Raw genomic sequence first — 13,643 nt, 5'->3', positions numbered from 1 at the left:
GAGGGAGAGAGAGAGAGAGAGAGAGAGTGGGTGTGTGTGTGTGTGTGTGTGTGCGCGTTGTCTCACCTTCTTCTTGCCCATGCGTAGGCCCATGATCTTCTCCACCACGGGACCCTCTGTGTCTGCCACCTCCTACTCACACACACACACACAACCCGGCAATATTAACATCCAACACCCACTCACTGATTCAACTAGCACAAAAACACTCACACTTCCCCAAATATTCTGCATGTGCATGCAGTGTGTGTGTGTGTGTGTGTGTGCGTCTGACCTGATGCTCAGAGTTGTTGGAGGGGGACTTGGGCGTGGGCGAGTGGTCGGGGTCGTCCTCCTCCTCGGAGATCCTGAACTCCAGGTCCTCGGTGTAGCGCTTCCTCTTCACCTGCCGGCTGGACCGCCGCTTCTGGAGGGGGAGGAGGGGAGAGAGAGAGGGTTAACCCTGGACCGGTGCTTCTGGAGGGGGAGAGAGAGAGGGTTAACCCTGGATCGGTGCTTCTGGGGGGGGAGAGAGAGAGGGTTAACCCTGGACTGCCGCTTCGGGAGGGGGAGGGGGGGAGAGAGAGGGGGTTAACCCTGGACCGGTGCTTCTGGAGAAGGGGGGGGGGGGGGAGAGGGGAGGAGATGGGAGGGGAGGATAGGATATGATAGGAGAGGAGGAGGGGGGGGGAGGGGAGGGGAGGAGAGGAGGGGGGAGAAGAGGAGAGGTTAGGGGAGGAGGGGGAGGAGAGGGGAGGATAGGAGTGGAGAGGAGGAGGAGAGGAGACGGGAGGAGAGGAGAGCAGAGGGGAGGAGGGGGTCGAACCCCTACCTCTCTGCCAGCCCAGGCTGCAATCATCCCATTAGAGGCTTCTGCCTACTGTTTAAGAGGCCTGGGGAGGGAGGGGGGGGGGGGGGGACAGAGAGGGAACGAGAGAGAAGAGAGACCAGGAGAGAGGAGGAGAGAAGGGAGTGGGGGACGGAGGGGGGGGCCGTGTGTCAGCCAGCGGGGTCACCTCTGTTATCATAGAAGGGGAGGCCATTTACGGCTAACAGCTACCACATGCCCGCCGGCCGCAGCGCAGGGGAAAGTGAGAGCAGGGGAAAGTGAGAGCGTGGGTGTTTGAGTGTGTGCATGAGTGTGAGTGTGTGTGTTTCTGTGTGTGTGTGTGTCCATCTTTTAGGTGTATTACCGATCTCCGGGGCAGGATTAAAAGCAGTGAGGCCGGACTGGAAGGACACTATTTAGAGTGCATTACTGTAATTGTGATATCGCTATAATGTGGGCATTAGAATACTGCTGGATTAACCAGATCAGACCGTACCGCTCCATCCCAGAGACAAGCTGCTGTGAGGAGTAGCTGAAGACAGGAAATGCGTTTGATCTATTTATCGCTGTTCAACTTAGTCTCCTAATCTACTTGGGGGAACATAGGATAGATGTTATCCTATCCCCTCAAGACGCCTGTTGAATATGAGCAAATATAAACCGACTGCGGAGTCGAGCCCACAATTCAACCCAACTCTATTGTCCCCGTCGGAGACATGCTTGGCGCAGCGGTTCGAACACAGCCGGTACATGTGGCAGATTCCTCTCTGGTTTCCAGAGCCGACCAAACCGGTTGGTCCGCGAGCGCCGGGCTGATGACTACTGATTACACAGACAGGAATGTTTTGCTACCTTGTCGGGTGTTTGGCCTGTCAACACGCTACTGCCGTGCCTCCTCAGAACCGGGCCTGTCAACACGCTACTGCCGTGCCTCCTCAGAACCGGGCCTGTCAACACGCTACTGCCGCGCCCCCTCAGAACCGGGCCTGTCAACACGCTACCGCCGCGCCCCCTCAGAACCGGGCCTGTCAACACGCTACTGCCGCGCCCCCTCAGAACCGGCCCTGTCAACACGCTACTGCCACGCCCCCTCAGAACCGGGCCTGTCAACACGCTACTGCCACGCCCCCTCAGAACCGGGCCTGTCAACACGCTACTGCCGCGCCCCCTCAGAACCGGGCCTGTCAACATGCTACTGCCACACCTCCTCAGAACCGGGCCTGTCAACACGCCTCCTCAGAACCGGGCCTGTCAACACGCCTCCTCAGAACCCGGCCGGCGCCGTGTAAAGGATAGAACCTCTCGCCAGCACGCTGGGTGCTTGTGGGTAGAGGTGTGTGTAGGTGTGTGTGTGTGTTTTAAATGTGTATATTTAGGAGGGTTTATTGGTGTGTGTGGTGTGTGTGGGTGCATGTGTTGCAGGTGTGTGTATGTTTGTGTGTGTGGGTACATGTGTTGCAGGTGTGTGTGTGTGCGCGCGCGCGTACCTGTACTCCGTCGTCGTCCTCGTCCTCGGGGGAGGCGGGGGGAGACTTGTCCACGTCTGAGCTGACCGAAGGCTCCCTCTTCCGCTTAGCCTCCCTCTTCACACTGGCCCCGCCCACGCCGGCCCCGCCCTCTGACTCCGCCTTCTTACTGCTGCTGCTACTGCCCGAGAGGATGGAGGGATGAGAGAGAGAGAGAGAGAGAGGAGAGAGAGACAGGAGAGAGAGAGAGGAGAGGATAGAGAAAGAGAGAGAGGAAAGGATAGAGAGAGAGAGAGAAAGGAGAGGATAGAGAGAGAGAGAGAGAGAGAGAGAGAGAGAGAGAGAGAGAGAGAGAGAGAGAGTTTACAGGCCTGAACGCATCACAAAAGGCAAAAGAGCTGTGCGCTCATCCAACCTTAGGCCAGGTGCTGGATCTGAGTACATACGGGAGGAGAGAGGAAAGATCTACACACTGATATCTCCCGGTTCACTTTATTGAAAACATGCAACATTTCGACCCTCAGGTCTTCATCAGGCAACTTGAAGTTGCATATTTTCAATAAAGTGAACCGGGAGATATCAGTGTGTGGATCTTTCCTGAATGCATCACATACATCAGACTGGACAGAGCAGCTCCAGACCACAGAGCAACTTCTGCTCTGTGTGTTCAGAACTTTGCAAGACGCTCTTGTGACTGACTGACCAACCATCCAGCCAACCAACCAACCAGCCAACCATCCATCCATCCATCCATCCAACCCACCAACCAACCATCCAACCCACCAACCAACCAACCATCCATCCATCCATCCATCCCACCAACCAACCATCCAACCCACCATCCATCCATCCAACCACCCACCCACCCAGCTAACCATCCATTCAACCAACATCCATCCAACCACCCTCCCAGCCAACCACCCAGCTACCCACCCACCCACCAATCCACCAACCAATCCACCAACCAAACAACCACCCACCCAGCCAACCAACCAACCAACCAACCATCCATCCATCCATCCATCCATCCATCCATCCATCCATCCATCCATCCATCCATCCATCCATCCATCCATCAATCCAACCACCCACCAAACCAACCAACCATCCAACCAACCAGACACTCTCCTCGACACGGATCCAAAGAAGAATCAACTCTTAAATCCACCAGCAGCTGGACAGTTCTAAAAGGACTCCAGCAACTCTGCTGTCTGAGTTCCTCACAGGGGGGGGGGGCCTGTTTGATTTGAGTATTTGGGGTCATTTATTTGCCTTGGGGCCGGAGGACAGGGGGTTAAAACATGAAAGGCAAGAAGGAGAGAGGGGGGGGGGGGTGCTGTGTGTGTCCTCTCGCTCTCTTCTCATGCGTGCGAGCGCGCACACACACACACACACACACAGCTCCACTCCTGCTCTCCCTGCCACAGATTACACAAAGCCCTGGGGGCAGGCGTTCAGCCCCCTGCCCCCTCCTTCTCTCTCTCCCTCCCTCCCTCTCTCTCTCACTCCAGGGCCCCCTCCTTTCATTCGCACGCCAAGAGCAATCACATCGCCCTGGTAACCGGCGGTCACGTGACCCGCACCTGTTCCTCTGGCTGGACGCCACCGGCTGGAGCCATCTGCTCTGCTCACTCACACACACACACACATATATACACACCTACACACAAACAAACACACACACACAAACACACACACAAACACACAGCTCTATATATACACACACACAGCTCTACACACACACAGCTCTACACGCACACCGCTCTACATATACACAGACACACACACGCACTCTCTATACACACACACAGATATACACACACACGCAGTTCTATACACATAGTTACACACACACCAAAGTGTGCGCGCACACATGCCTCTTTCTCCTCTATCACTTCCTTCTCTCCATCTATAGGCCATTCAGTTACACTACTCTATAACCCCATTCCCCCTCTCTCAACTACTCTATAACCCCATTCTCCCCCTCTCAACTACTCTATAACTCCATTCTCCCTCTCTCAACTACTCTATAACTCCATTCTCCCTCTCTCAACTACTCTATAACCCCATTCTCCCTCTCAACTACTCTATAACCCCATTCTCCCTCTCTCAACTACTCTATAGCTCCATTCTCCCTCTCTCAACTACTCTATAACTCCATTCCCCCGCTCTCAACTACTCTATAACCCCATTCTCCCTCTCTCAACTACTCTATAACTCCATTCTCCCTCTCTCAACTACTCTATAACTCCATTCTCCCTCTCTCAACTACTCTATAACCCCATTCTCCCTCTCTCAACTACTCTATAACTCCATTCTCCCTCTCTCAACTACTCTATAACCCCATTCTCCCTCTCTCAACTACTCTATAACCCCATTCTCCCTCTCTCTCAACTACTCTATAACCCCATTCTCCCTCTCTCAACTACTCTATAACCCCATTCTCCCTCTCTCAACTACTCTATAACTCCATTCTCCCTCTCTCAACTACTCTATAACCCCATTCTCCCTCTCTCAACTACTCTATAACCCCATTCTCCCTCTCTCAACTACTCTATAACCCCATTCTCCCTCTCTCAACTACTCTATAACCGCATTCCCCCTCTCTCAACTATTCTATAACCCCATTCTCCCCCTCTCAACTACTCTATAACCCTATTCTCCCTCCATCTCAACTACTCTATAACCCTATTCTTCTCTCTCAACTACTCTATAACCCCATTCTTCTCTCTCAACTATTCTATAACCCCATTCTCTCAACTACTCTATAACCCCATTCTCTCTCAACTACTCTATAACCCCATTCTCTCTCAACTATTCTATAACCCCATTCTCCCTCCATCTCAACTATTCTATAACCCCATTCTCCCTCCATCTCAACTATTCTATAACCCTATTCTCTTCTACCTCAACTACTCTATGACCCTATTCTCCTCTACCTCAACTAGTCTATAACCCTATTCTTCTCTCTCAAATACTCTATAACCCCATTCTTCTCTCAACTTTTCTATAACCCCATTCTTCTCTCTCAACTTTTCTATAACCCCATTCTCTCTCAACTATTCTATAACCCCATTCTCTATCTCAACTATTCTATAACCCCATTCTCTATCTCAACTATTCTATAACCCCATTCTCTCTCTCAACTATTCTATAACCTCATTCTCTCTCAACTACTCTCTAACCCCATTCTCTCAACTATTCTATAACCCCATTCTTCTCTCAACTATTCTATAACCCCATTCTCTATCTCAACTATTCTATAACCCCATTCTCTATCTCAACTATTCTATAACCCCATTCCTCTCCATCTTGATCTCCCACTGTCCTTCTCTCGCTCTCTTTCCAGGACCACTCTCTCTTCCCTCCATCCCTTCCTCTATCAGGACTCATTTCTTCCATCTCTTTTCCTTAGAGACAGAGGGGAGCAGGACTGTGCTGAGTTGGCCCAAAGCTGTGTGTGTGTGCGCGCGTGTGTGTGCGTGTGCATAAACGTGCGGAGGTTTGGGCACTATGGTAACCAGAAAAATGGCAGATAATCGGCCAGGTGTACCATACCAGGGTTGCTGCGCAAGACTTCCCATGATGCATCTGGGCTAGCGCCGCCACTGGAGGAGATCTGGAGGCTGCAGATCTCTGGGGGCCACGGCATGGCATTTAGACCCACGCCCCAGCTGAGGGGCGTGTGTGTGTGTGTGCGTGTGTGTGTGCGCGCATCTGTGTGCTGCCGTGCGAGCTGACATGCTGACAGCAGGGAGGAGAGGGGGGGGGGGGGGGGTAGAGGAGGCGGAGAGGGGGAGGAGAAGGTCGGGAGGGGGGAGTTATAGGACACCTGCCGTGGCTGCTGAGATGAGTCATACTCAGCTGGACCCCCCTGCCAACACACACAGACACACACAAAATGCTCACCCCACACACACACACACACGGGTGGGCAGTCTGTTGACCTCGGTGGGAAGGGAGGGTCCTCACTGCGGTCATGTGACCGGTCTGGGGAGGAGACGCCTCAATGCAGAGAGGAGGCAACAGATATATAGATAAACACCAGAGAGCGGTGTGTGTGTGTGTGTCTGTCCCCACCTCCCTACCTTCATGCCTGTGACTGCTGTGTGCACTGCAAACAGATTTGCCCCCCACACACCCGTCCTACACACACACACACACACACAGACACACACACGGGTGTGGCTTCTACGCAGGAGAGGGAGCTATTTATAGCCGTGCTTCCTCACAGGATGAGAGAGACACTGGGAGAGAGAGGGAGAGAGAGGAGGGAGAGAGAGAGGGGGTAGGGAGAGGAAAAAGGAGAGATAGGAAAAGATAGCGGGAGAGGGTAGAGAAAGAGAGAGAGAGGGAGGGCGATGAGTAGAGTGATGGAGAGAATAAGAGGAATAGAGAGGGAGAGAGAGGGGGGGGAGGAAGTGAGAGCGAGGGAGAGAGAGAGAGAGAGAGAGAGAGAGAGGGAGGAAGCAGACTGACAAATACAAGGTCAGAACACAGGAAGGAAGGCTGTCTCTGACTCCTAGCCTGGAAGCCAGACTTCCTCGCAGCCCGCCTCCCGAGTGAGCGATCCTCTCTCTGCTGGACACACACGCACACACATCTACGAGACCACCCCGCCTCCCTATCACGCCGTGCGTGAGCGAGGACAGCGGCTGATCCAGGAGCCGCTCTGTCTGCCGGGGAGCCAAGCGGCTGGACTCCCACCACCTGGTCTCGGATCAGCACTTAGAAAGGGGGCAAAAACAACCATTTCCTTTTGGCTGCTCTCCTCCCATGATGAGAAGGTGGAGTTAGCCAACCAGTCAGTCAGCCAACCAGCCATCCAACCAACCAGCCAACCATCCAACCAACCAGCCAGCCAATGAGCCAACCAACCAGCCAGCCAACCAGTCATCCAACCAACCAGGCAACCATCCAACCAACCAGCCAGCCAATGAGCCAACCAGCCAACCAGCCAACTAGCCAGCCAGCCAGTCAACCAGCCAGTCAACCAGCCAGTCAACCAACCAGTCAACCAACCAGTCAACCAACCAGTCAGCCAGGCCACCATTTCAGAGTAGAGGCTCAATGATCCACTATTATTATGCTAAATTAGCCCGTTGGCCCAGCCACCACAAAATGGAGGAGGGAGATGGAGCCTGATTGGAGCCTGCTTGCTCCCACATACGGGGGCTTTCGCTGGCCTTCCGGTCCACCCACCCACACACACGCCGAGAGGTCACGCACGTGCACACGCACGCACACACACACACACTAAATCAACCAGCATGGACCTCATTACCATTAGGCGCCATTTTGTGCCACATGATTACCGACCCTTCCCCCGACATAAACACACAAACCAGCACAACAAATAGAAACGTAACACACACACACAATTCCCTTCCCCGGCTCCAGCCACACACATACTTAAGCCCTCCCCCAGTCCCCTTGAACACGCATATGCGCACACACACACACACACACACACACACACACACACACATCCCCCCTGCTGACCCCTGCTCTGCAGCGAGTGCACACACACACCCCTCCCCCCGTGCTGACCCCTGCTCTGTGCTGGGCCGCAGATGCAGGGTTAAGGGTGGGGGGGGGGGGTTGGCCCCTCCCTCTTCCTGGGGATGAAAGGAGCCGTGGCGGCAGAAAGGAGGAGTGACAGAGGAGGAGAGGGGGGCGGAGGGACGGAGAGAGAGAGAGAGAGAGAGAGAGGTGGGGGTTCTTCTCTGACACATTCCTCAGGCGGCTCATGTTACTACCTCCACAATGGAACAACCCGGATCTCTCACTGGCCCCCCTCCTCCTCCTCCCCCCTCCCTCCATCCCCTCCCCACTCACTGGTCGCTTTCCTCTCCTCTCTTCCTCCCTCCCTCCCTCTCTTCTTCCTCCCTCCTCCTTTTCTCCCCCTCTCTCCTTCCTCCTTCATCTCAATCCCTCTCTCCCTTTCCCTCCCTCCCCCTCCAGCTCCCTCCCTCTCTCCAGTTAGACAGACATGGAAGCAAACTGTTGACCTGGGTCCAGGTATAGAGTGATAATATTATTCTCCTCATACAGAATGGAACAAAAGATGGTTGAAGTCTCAGGGGTTTGCTTTGTTCATGTTGTGTGTGTGTGTGTGTTTTTATGTCATTTTTAAAATGTAGCATGGTTTTATGCAAGTGTATGGTTCTATTTGCAAATGCGCAAGTAAGAGTATAAATGTATGTGTGCGTGTGTGTATGTACATATATTTATTTCCCGTTTTATTTTTACAGGGAGCGCACACATTAATGAACATTGCTGTAAATATGCCAGTATTAATTAGCCAAGGCTAATTGTCAACTGTTGTCCCTGGGCACGGTGTTAAAAACCCCCCACTACTATATGTATAGTTTAATATTTTTATGACACAAAATCATATAGATATATTTCTACGTTTATAAATGTAAATTCTGCTTCTATTCATTTAACTCCAAACTGAAAGTCAAACGTGTGCGGAGCACCAGAGGAGCGGACCCAGATGGTGTCTGGTTACCCGAGTGATAACTCAGTGTTCAGTATTGATTAGCACTGCCATAGGGAAGCGCTCCACTGTTTCTGGGAACACATCTCCGTCTGAAGGCAAGGCAGTCACTTCAGTCATCCATTTTCAGGCAATGGATAATGTTTTCACAGAAATGATTCAAGATTCTTCTCTCTCTCTCTCTATCCCCACACGCACACACACACACACACACGCACGCACACACACCCGTCTGCCAAGACCCCAGGCGTCACTCTGCATCCTGTGATGCCAGAGAGCTGGAGGGGGGTGTGACCCTGAGACGGCACCCTAGCATTGGTGACAGCAGCGTTGAGACGGGGGGGTGGGCGCCATGAGGCCACCTGGAGGTGACGCCAGCTTCTAGTCTGGGAAAACTAGTCCACAGATCTGGGATCAGTCCACAGATCTGGGATCTCCACTCATGGAACTAGTCCACAGATCTGGAATCAGTCCACAGACCTGGGATCTCCACTCATGGAACTGGTCCACAGACCTGGGATCAGTCCACAGACCTGGGGTCTCCACCCATGGGACTAGTCTACAGACCTGGAATCTGCACCCCTGGCCTGGTTCCTCGTTCTGAGGAGATGGCGTGCTGGCCAGGATGAGCGCTGGTTTGCTGAGTCATGCTGTAGGTGCAGTGGGTGAACTAACACAGGTTGTATAATGTATTGCGGTCGTACATTTGGTTGTGTTGCGGCTGTCAGTGTCCCACGACTAAAGAGCTGTGCACACATCCAACCTTAGTAGGCCAGGTGCTGGATCTGAAAGTACACTAAGAGAGGAAGAGAGGAAGGATCCACACACGGGATCTTTCCTCCCTCCAAAATGTCACAGTGACCTACCTAGGCTTCTTAGGGGTCTTGGCCTTGGGCGTGGTGGTCTTGGGCTTCTTCTCCTTGGGCTCTTTGGGGGTCTTGGGTGTTTTGGGGGCCTTGGGGGTCTTGGGGGGCTTAGGTTCCTTGGGTTCCTTGGCCTCCGTCTTCTCCTTTGGTTTCTTCTTGGTTTTCTTCTTCTTCTCTCCCGCCGCCTCCTCCACGGCGGCCTGCCTGGCTGGGTCCGCCTCCATCGGGGCGAAGTCGCCTCCTCCCAGCGCCGCCGCCCCCTCCTCCGCTCCGTCAGGCCTCGCCGCCCCCTCCCCCGGCTCGCTCACCTTGGCTTTCTTCTTCTTCTTCTTCTTGGGCTTGGCGTCCGCCTGGGGGAGGGGCTGCTGGTCCGGGCCGGCCGGTTGGCCATTGGGTCCCGCGGCGCCGAGGGTCCGGTCAGGCGCTGGCACCTCGCCTGAGGGGGCTGACGGGGAATGCTGCCAGGGGAGAGAGAGAGAGAGAAAGAGAGAGAGAGAGAGAGAGAGGGAGAGAAAGAAGTCACTTCACTGTGAAAAATACTGACATTAGAGAAAGTTTCTTAGTTGAAATTAGACGAAAATGCCCCGAATTTGAATCCCTAACAGAACAAAAAAGAGTCCAGTACCTTTTAGGAGAGAATAAGGATTGTGCTATTATAGCCGCAAAATACGTAACAAGTTGCCACAACCTTAGGGACAGCCAGTAGCACAACTTGCCCTTTTATTTATTATTATTATTATTTATTAATTTCTCCTTTTATTTGGCCACATTTTTACTAGAAATATTACTTAGTAGAAAGAGAGCTGTTAGTTGTTAGTTAACTTACAGTAATTAACCATATACTTAATCTGTTAGTTTTTTTCCATGTTATTATTGAATTGTGTTCTTGACGCTTTGGCAATATTGTTTACCCGACATTCATGCCAATAAAGCATATTGAATTGAATTGAAAATTGAGATAGAGAGAGAGGGAGAGGGGGAGAGAGAGAGAGAGAGAGGAGAAAGATGAATTAGTAAATATATTCTGGGAGGGAGGTAACGACGACCCAGTAAAAAGTATTTGTTTAAGATGTCTCCTCCGTAAGACGTCGGTGCTGCCTGTCCTCTCCCCGGTCAGTCCCCCCCCCCCCATCTTCCATCTCTTCTCCCTCCTCACTTTCTCCTCTCCCCTGTGACTCTTCTGTTCTCCTCCTCCTCCCCCCTCCTCCTCCCACGCCTCTCGATCCCCAGCAGAGGGGCGCTGACAGGAAGCGCGCTGGCAGCTGTTTGGGGCTTCCAGCTGCCCACAGGCCCAGCAGCAGATGGGACCCAGGCATTATGACACCAATAAATTATATCCATACCCCACAACACACTGGGAGAGGGGGCTAGAGAGGGAGGGAGGGAGAGAGAGAGGGAGAGAAAGAGTGGGGGAGAGGGAGAGAGAGAGGACTAGAGGAAAGGAGGGAGAGAAGGAGGGAGAGGGGTGGGGAAGTGAAGGAGAAAGGGATGGAGGGAAGGAGGACGGTGTGGGGGGGGTTATGGACATCAGCAAGTTTACTGCAATATGCCACTGCAGCCCCCTGAGAAGACAGAGGAGGTGTACGTCTTAAAGCCCTCCCCTGCTCTGAGAGAAAACAGGAGAGGAGAGGATTCTGTCTCAAACACTCCCCTGTTATCAAATAGGACAGGAGAGTAGGAGTCTGTCTCAAACACCCCCCTGCTCTCCGAGAAGACATGAGTAAACGAGTCTATAGACGCATTCGCATGTACGTGGGCCGGCCTGGTCTAGTGAGTCTGACTCGGCCGGTCTGGTCTAGTGAGTCTGACTCGGCCGGTCTGGTCTAGTGAGTCTGACTCGGCCGGTCTGGTCTAGTGAGTCTGACTCGGCTGGTCTGGTCTAGTGAGTCTGACTCGGCCGGTCTGGTCTAGTGAGTCTGACTCGGCCGGTCTGGTCTAGTGAGTCTGACTCGGCCGGTCTGGTCTAGTGAGTCTGACTCGGCCGGTCTGGTCTAGTGAGTCTGACTCGGCCGGTCTGGTCTAGTGAGTCTGACTCGGCTGGTCTGGTCTAGTGAGTCTGACTGAATGAAACACTTGGATATTGGAAAGAATAAGAACTGCGTTTTGAACTTCTGCAAATGTCTTGGTTCGTAGTTGGCTATAGCCCGCCTACATGGCACGCTGTAGAGGTCGGCTACACTTGAGTGAAAGCTGCACGTAACGACAACACATTTTAAATTTATCAAAATAAATACTCAAACTGACTAGCTCTGCCTAGTTTGGGCCCAGAGAGGGATGTGATGAGGCCTGGTTTTGGGCCCAGAGGGGGGTGTGATGAGAGCTGGTTTGGGCCCAGAGGGGGGTGTGATGAGGCCTGGTTTGGGCCCAGAGAGGGGTGTGATGAGGCCTGGTTTGGGCCAGAGGGGGGTGTGATGAGGCCTGGTTTGGGCCCAGAGAGGGATGTGATGAGGCCTGGTTTTGGCCCAGAGAGGGGTGTGATGAGTCCTGGTTTTGGCCCAGAGAGGGGTGTGATGAGGCCTGGTTTGGGCCCAGAGGGGGCAGGAAGGGAGCGGGCCGATGGGGTGAACCGATAACGGGACAGCAAACCAGTGCGACGTGGCACCGCCCGGCACGGAGCTGGGGAAACGCCTGTACCCCCCTCTCGCCCCCTCTCGTCCGCGCCCCTACCGCACTACAGAGAGGGAGGGAGGAAGCAGGAGGAGGAGATGAGAGGCCCGGCCTGTTTGGAGTGGTTTGGTCTTTCATCTCGAGGCCTCCATCGCTCACACACTCCACTTTCTTCTCTCTCCCTTCTCTCTTTTTTTTTGGGGGGGGGGGGGGGGCGTTGAGAACCACATGAACTGCGGCGCAAGGACGGTAAGTACGCCTGCGTACACACACACAGACACACGCGCCTGCGCCGGAGACAGACCGGGTGCGAGGGCGCATGCCAAAAACTCCAGCAGGTCACGGAGGATGGCTTCACCAGCCCACCAGAGAGAGGGAGAGAGAGAGAGCGAGAGAGAGAGAGGGGGAGAGAGAGAGAGGGAGAGAGAGAGAGGGGGAGAGAGAGGGAGAGAGAGAGAGGGAGGGAGAGAGAGGGAGGGAGAGAGGGGAGGGAGAGAGGGGGAGGGAGAGAGGGGGAGGGAGAGAGAGAGAGAGAGAGAGAGAGGGAGGGAGAGAGGGAGACAGGGAGAGAGAGAGAGAGGGAGAGAAGCACAGGGGGAGAAATGGACAGAGAGGGGGAGGGGAGATGGATGGAGAGAGAGAGAGAGAGGGGGCGGAGGGAGAGGAGGAGAGGTGCAGATATGGGGGATGGACAGATGGAATGGAGATGTAGATGGAGGGGGAGAGGGTGTGAGGAAAGGAGAGAGAGAGGAGGAGGGAGCTGCCGCTTTAACGGATAAATGTCTTCCTTGCCAAGCTTCCCCCGATAATCAATCACATGAATGACAATGGGCCAGAACTGGAGCGCGCACACACGCACACACACACGCACGCACACACTCACAAACACACACCCTCTCTCTCTAACTCTCTCTCTCTCTCACACACACGCTAGCTCACTCACAAACACACACCCTCTCTCTCTGACTCTCTCTCTCTCTCACACACACGCTAGCTCACTCACAAACACACACCCTCTCTCTCTGACTCTCTCTCACACACACACCACACACGCTCACTCACAAACACACCCTCTCTCTCTCTGACTCTCTCACACACACACACGCACACTTGCTGGCTCTCTCACAAACGCACTTCCTTGCTTGCTCACACACACACAGATACGCACACACCAGCGCGCTCACTCATACACACACACTTGCACGCCCGCTGGCACAAACACAGGCGTGCGCGCTCACACACTCACACGCTGGCACACACACACACAGCGGTGTGCGTGTGTGTGTCCAGGCTGCATGGCTAATGTGACGGCGGAGGCAGGGCAGAATGGGATACGGAGGCGTGGTGTCGGGTGGCGTCCCTAGCCAGGGGCAGAGTGACGTGACGCTTTTAAT

The 13,643-nt window shown here is 53.8% G+C and overlaps 1 protein-coding gene across 1 annotated transcript in view; it reads right to left on the bottom strand.

Annotated features, from left to right (window-relative positions):
* chd7 (chromodomain helicase DNA binding protein 7) overlaps positions 1-13,643 on the bottom strand; it is a gene marked incomplete at its 5' end in the record, with an annotated part of 59,494 nt that overhangs the window by 40,582 nt on the left and 5,269 nt on the right. The window contains 4 exon segments of the mRNA XM_084446398.1: positions 67-132; positions 275-406; positions 2,296-2,452; positions 9,643-10,100. Of these exon segments, the coding sequence (XP_084302524.1) occupies positions 67-132; positions 275-406; positions 2,296-2,452; positions 9,643-10,100 (813 nt within the window).

The sequence above is a fragment of the Borostomias antarcticus genome (genome assembly GCF_949987555.1).
Source record: "Borostomias antarcticus genome assembly, chromosome: 12".
Classification (NCBI taxonomy): Eukaryota; Metazoa; Chordata; class Actinopteri; order Stomiiformes; family Stomiidae; genus Borostomias; species Borostomias antarcticus.
The sequence above is the reverse complement of the archived record's forward strand: the minus strand, read 5'-3'. Positions and strand labels throughout refer to the sequence as shown.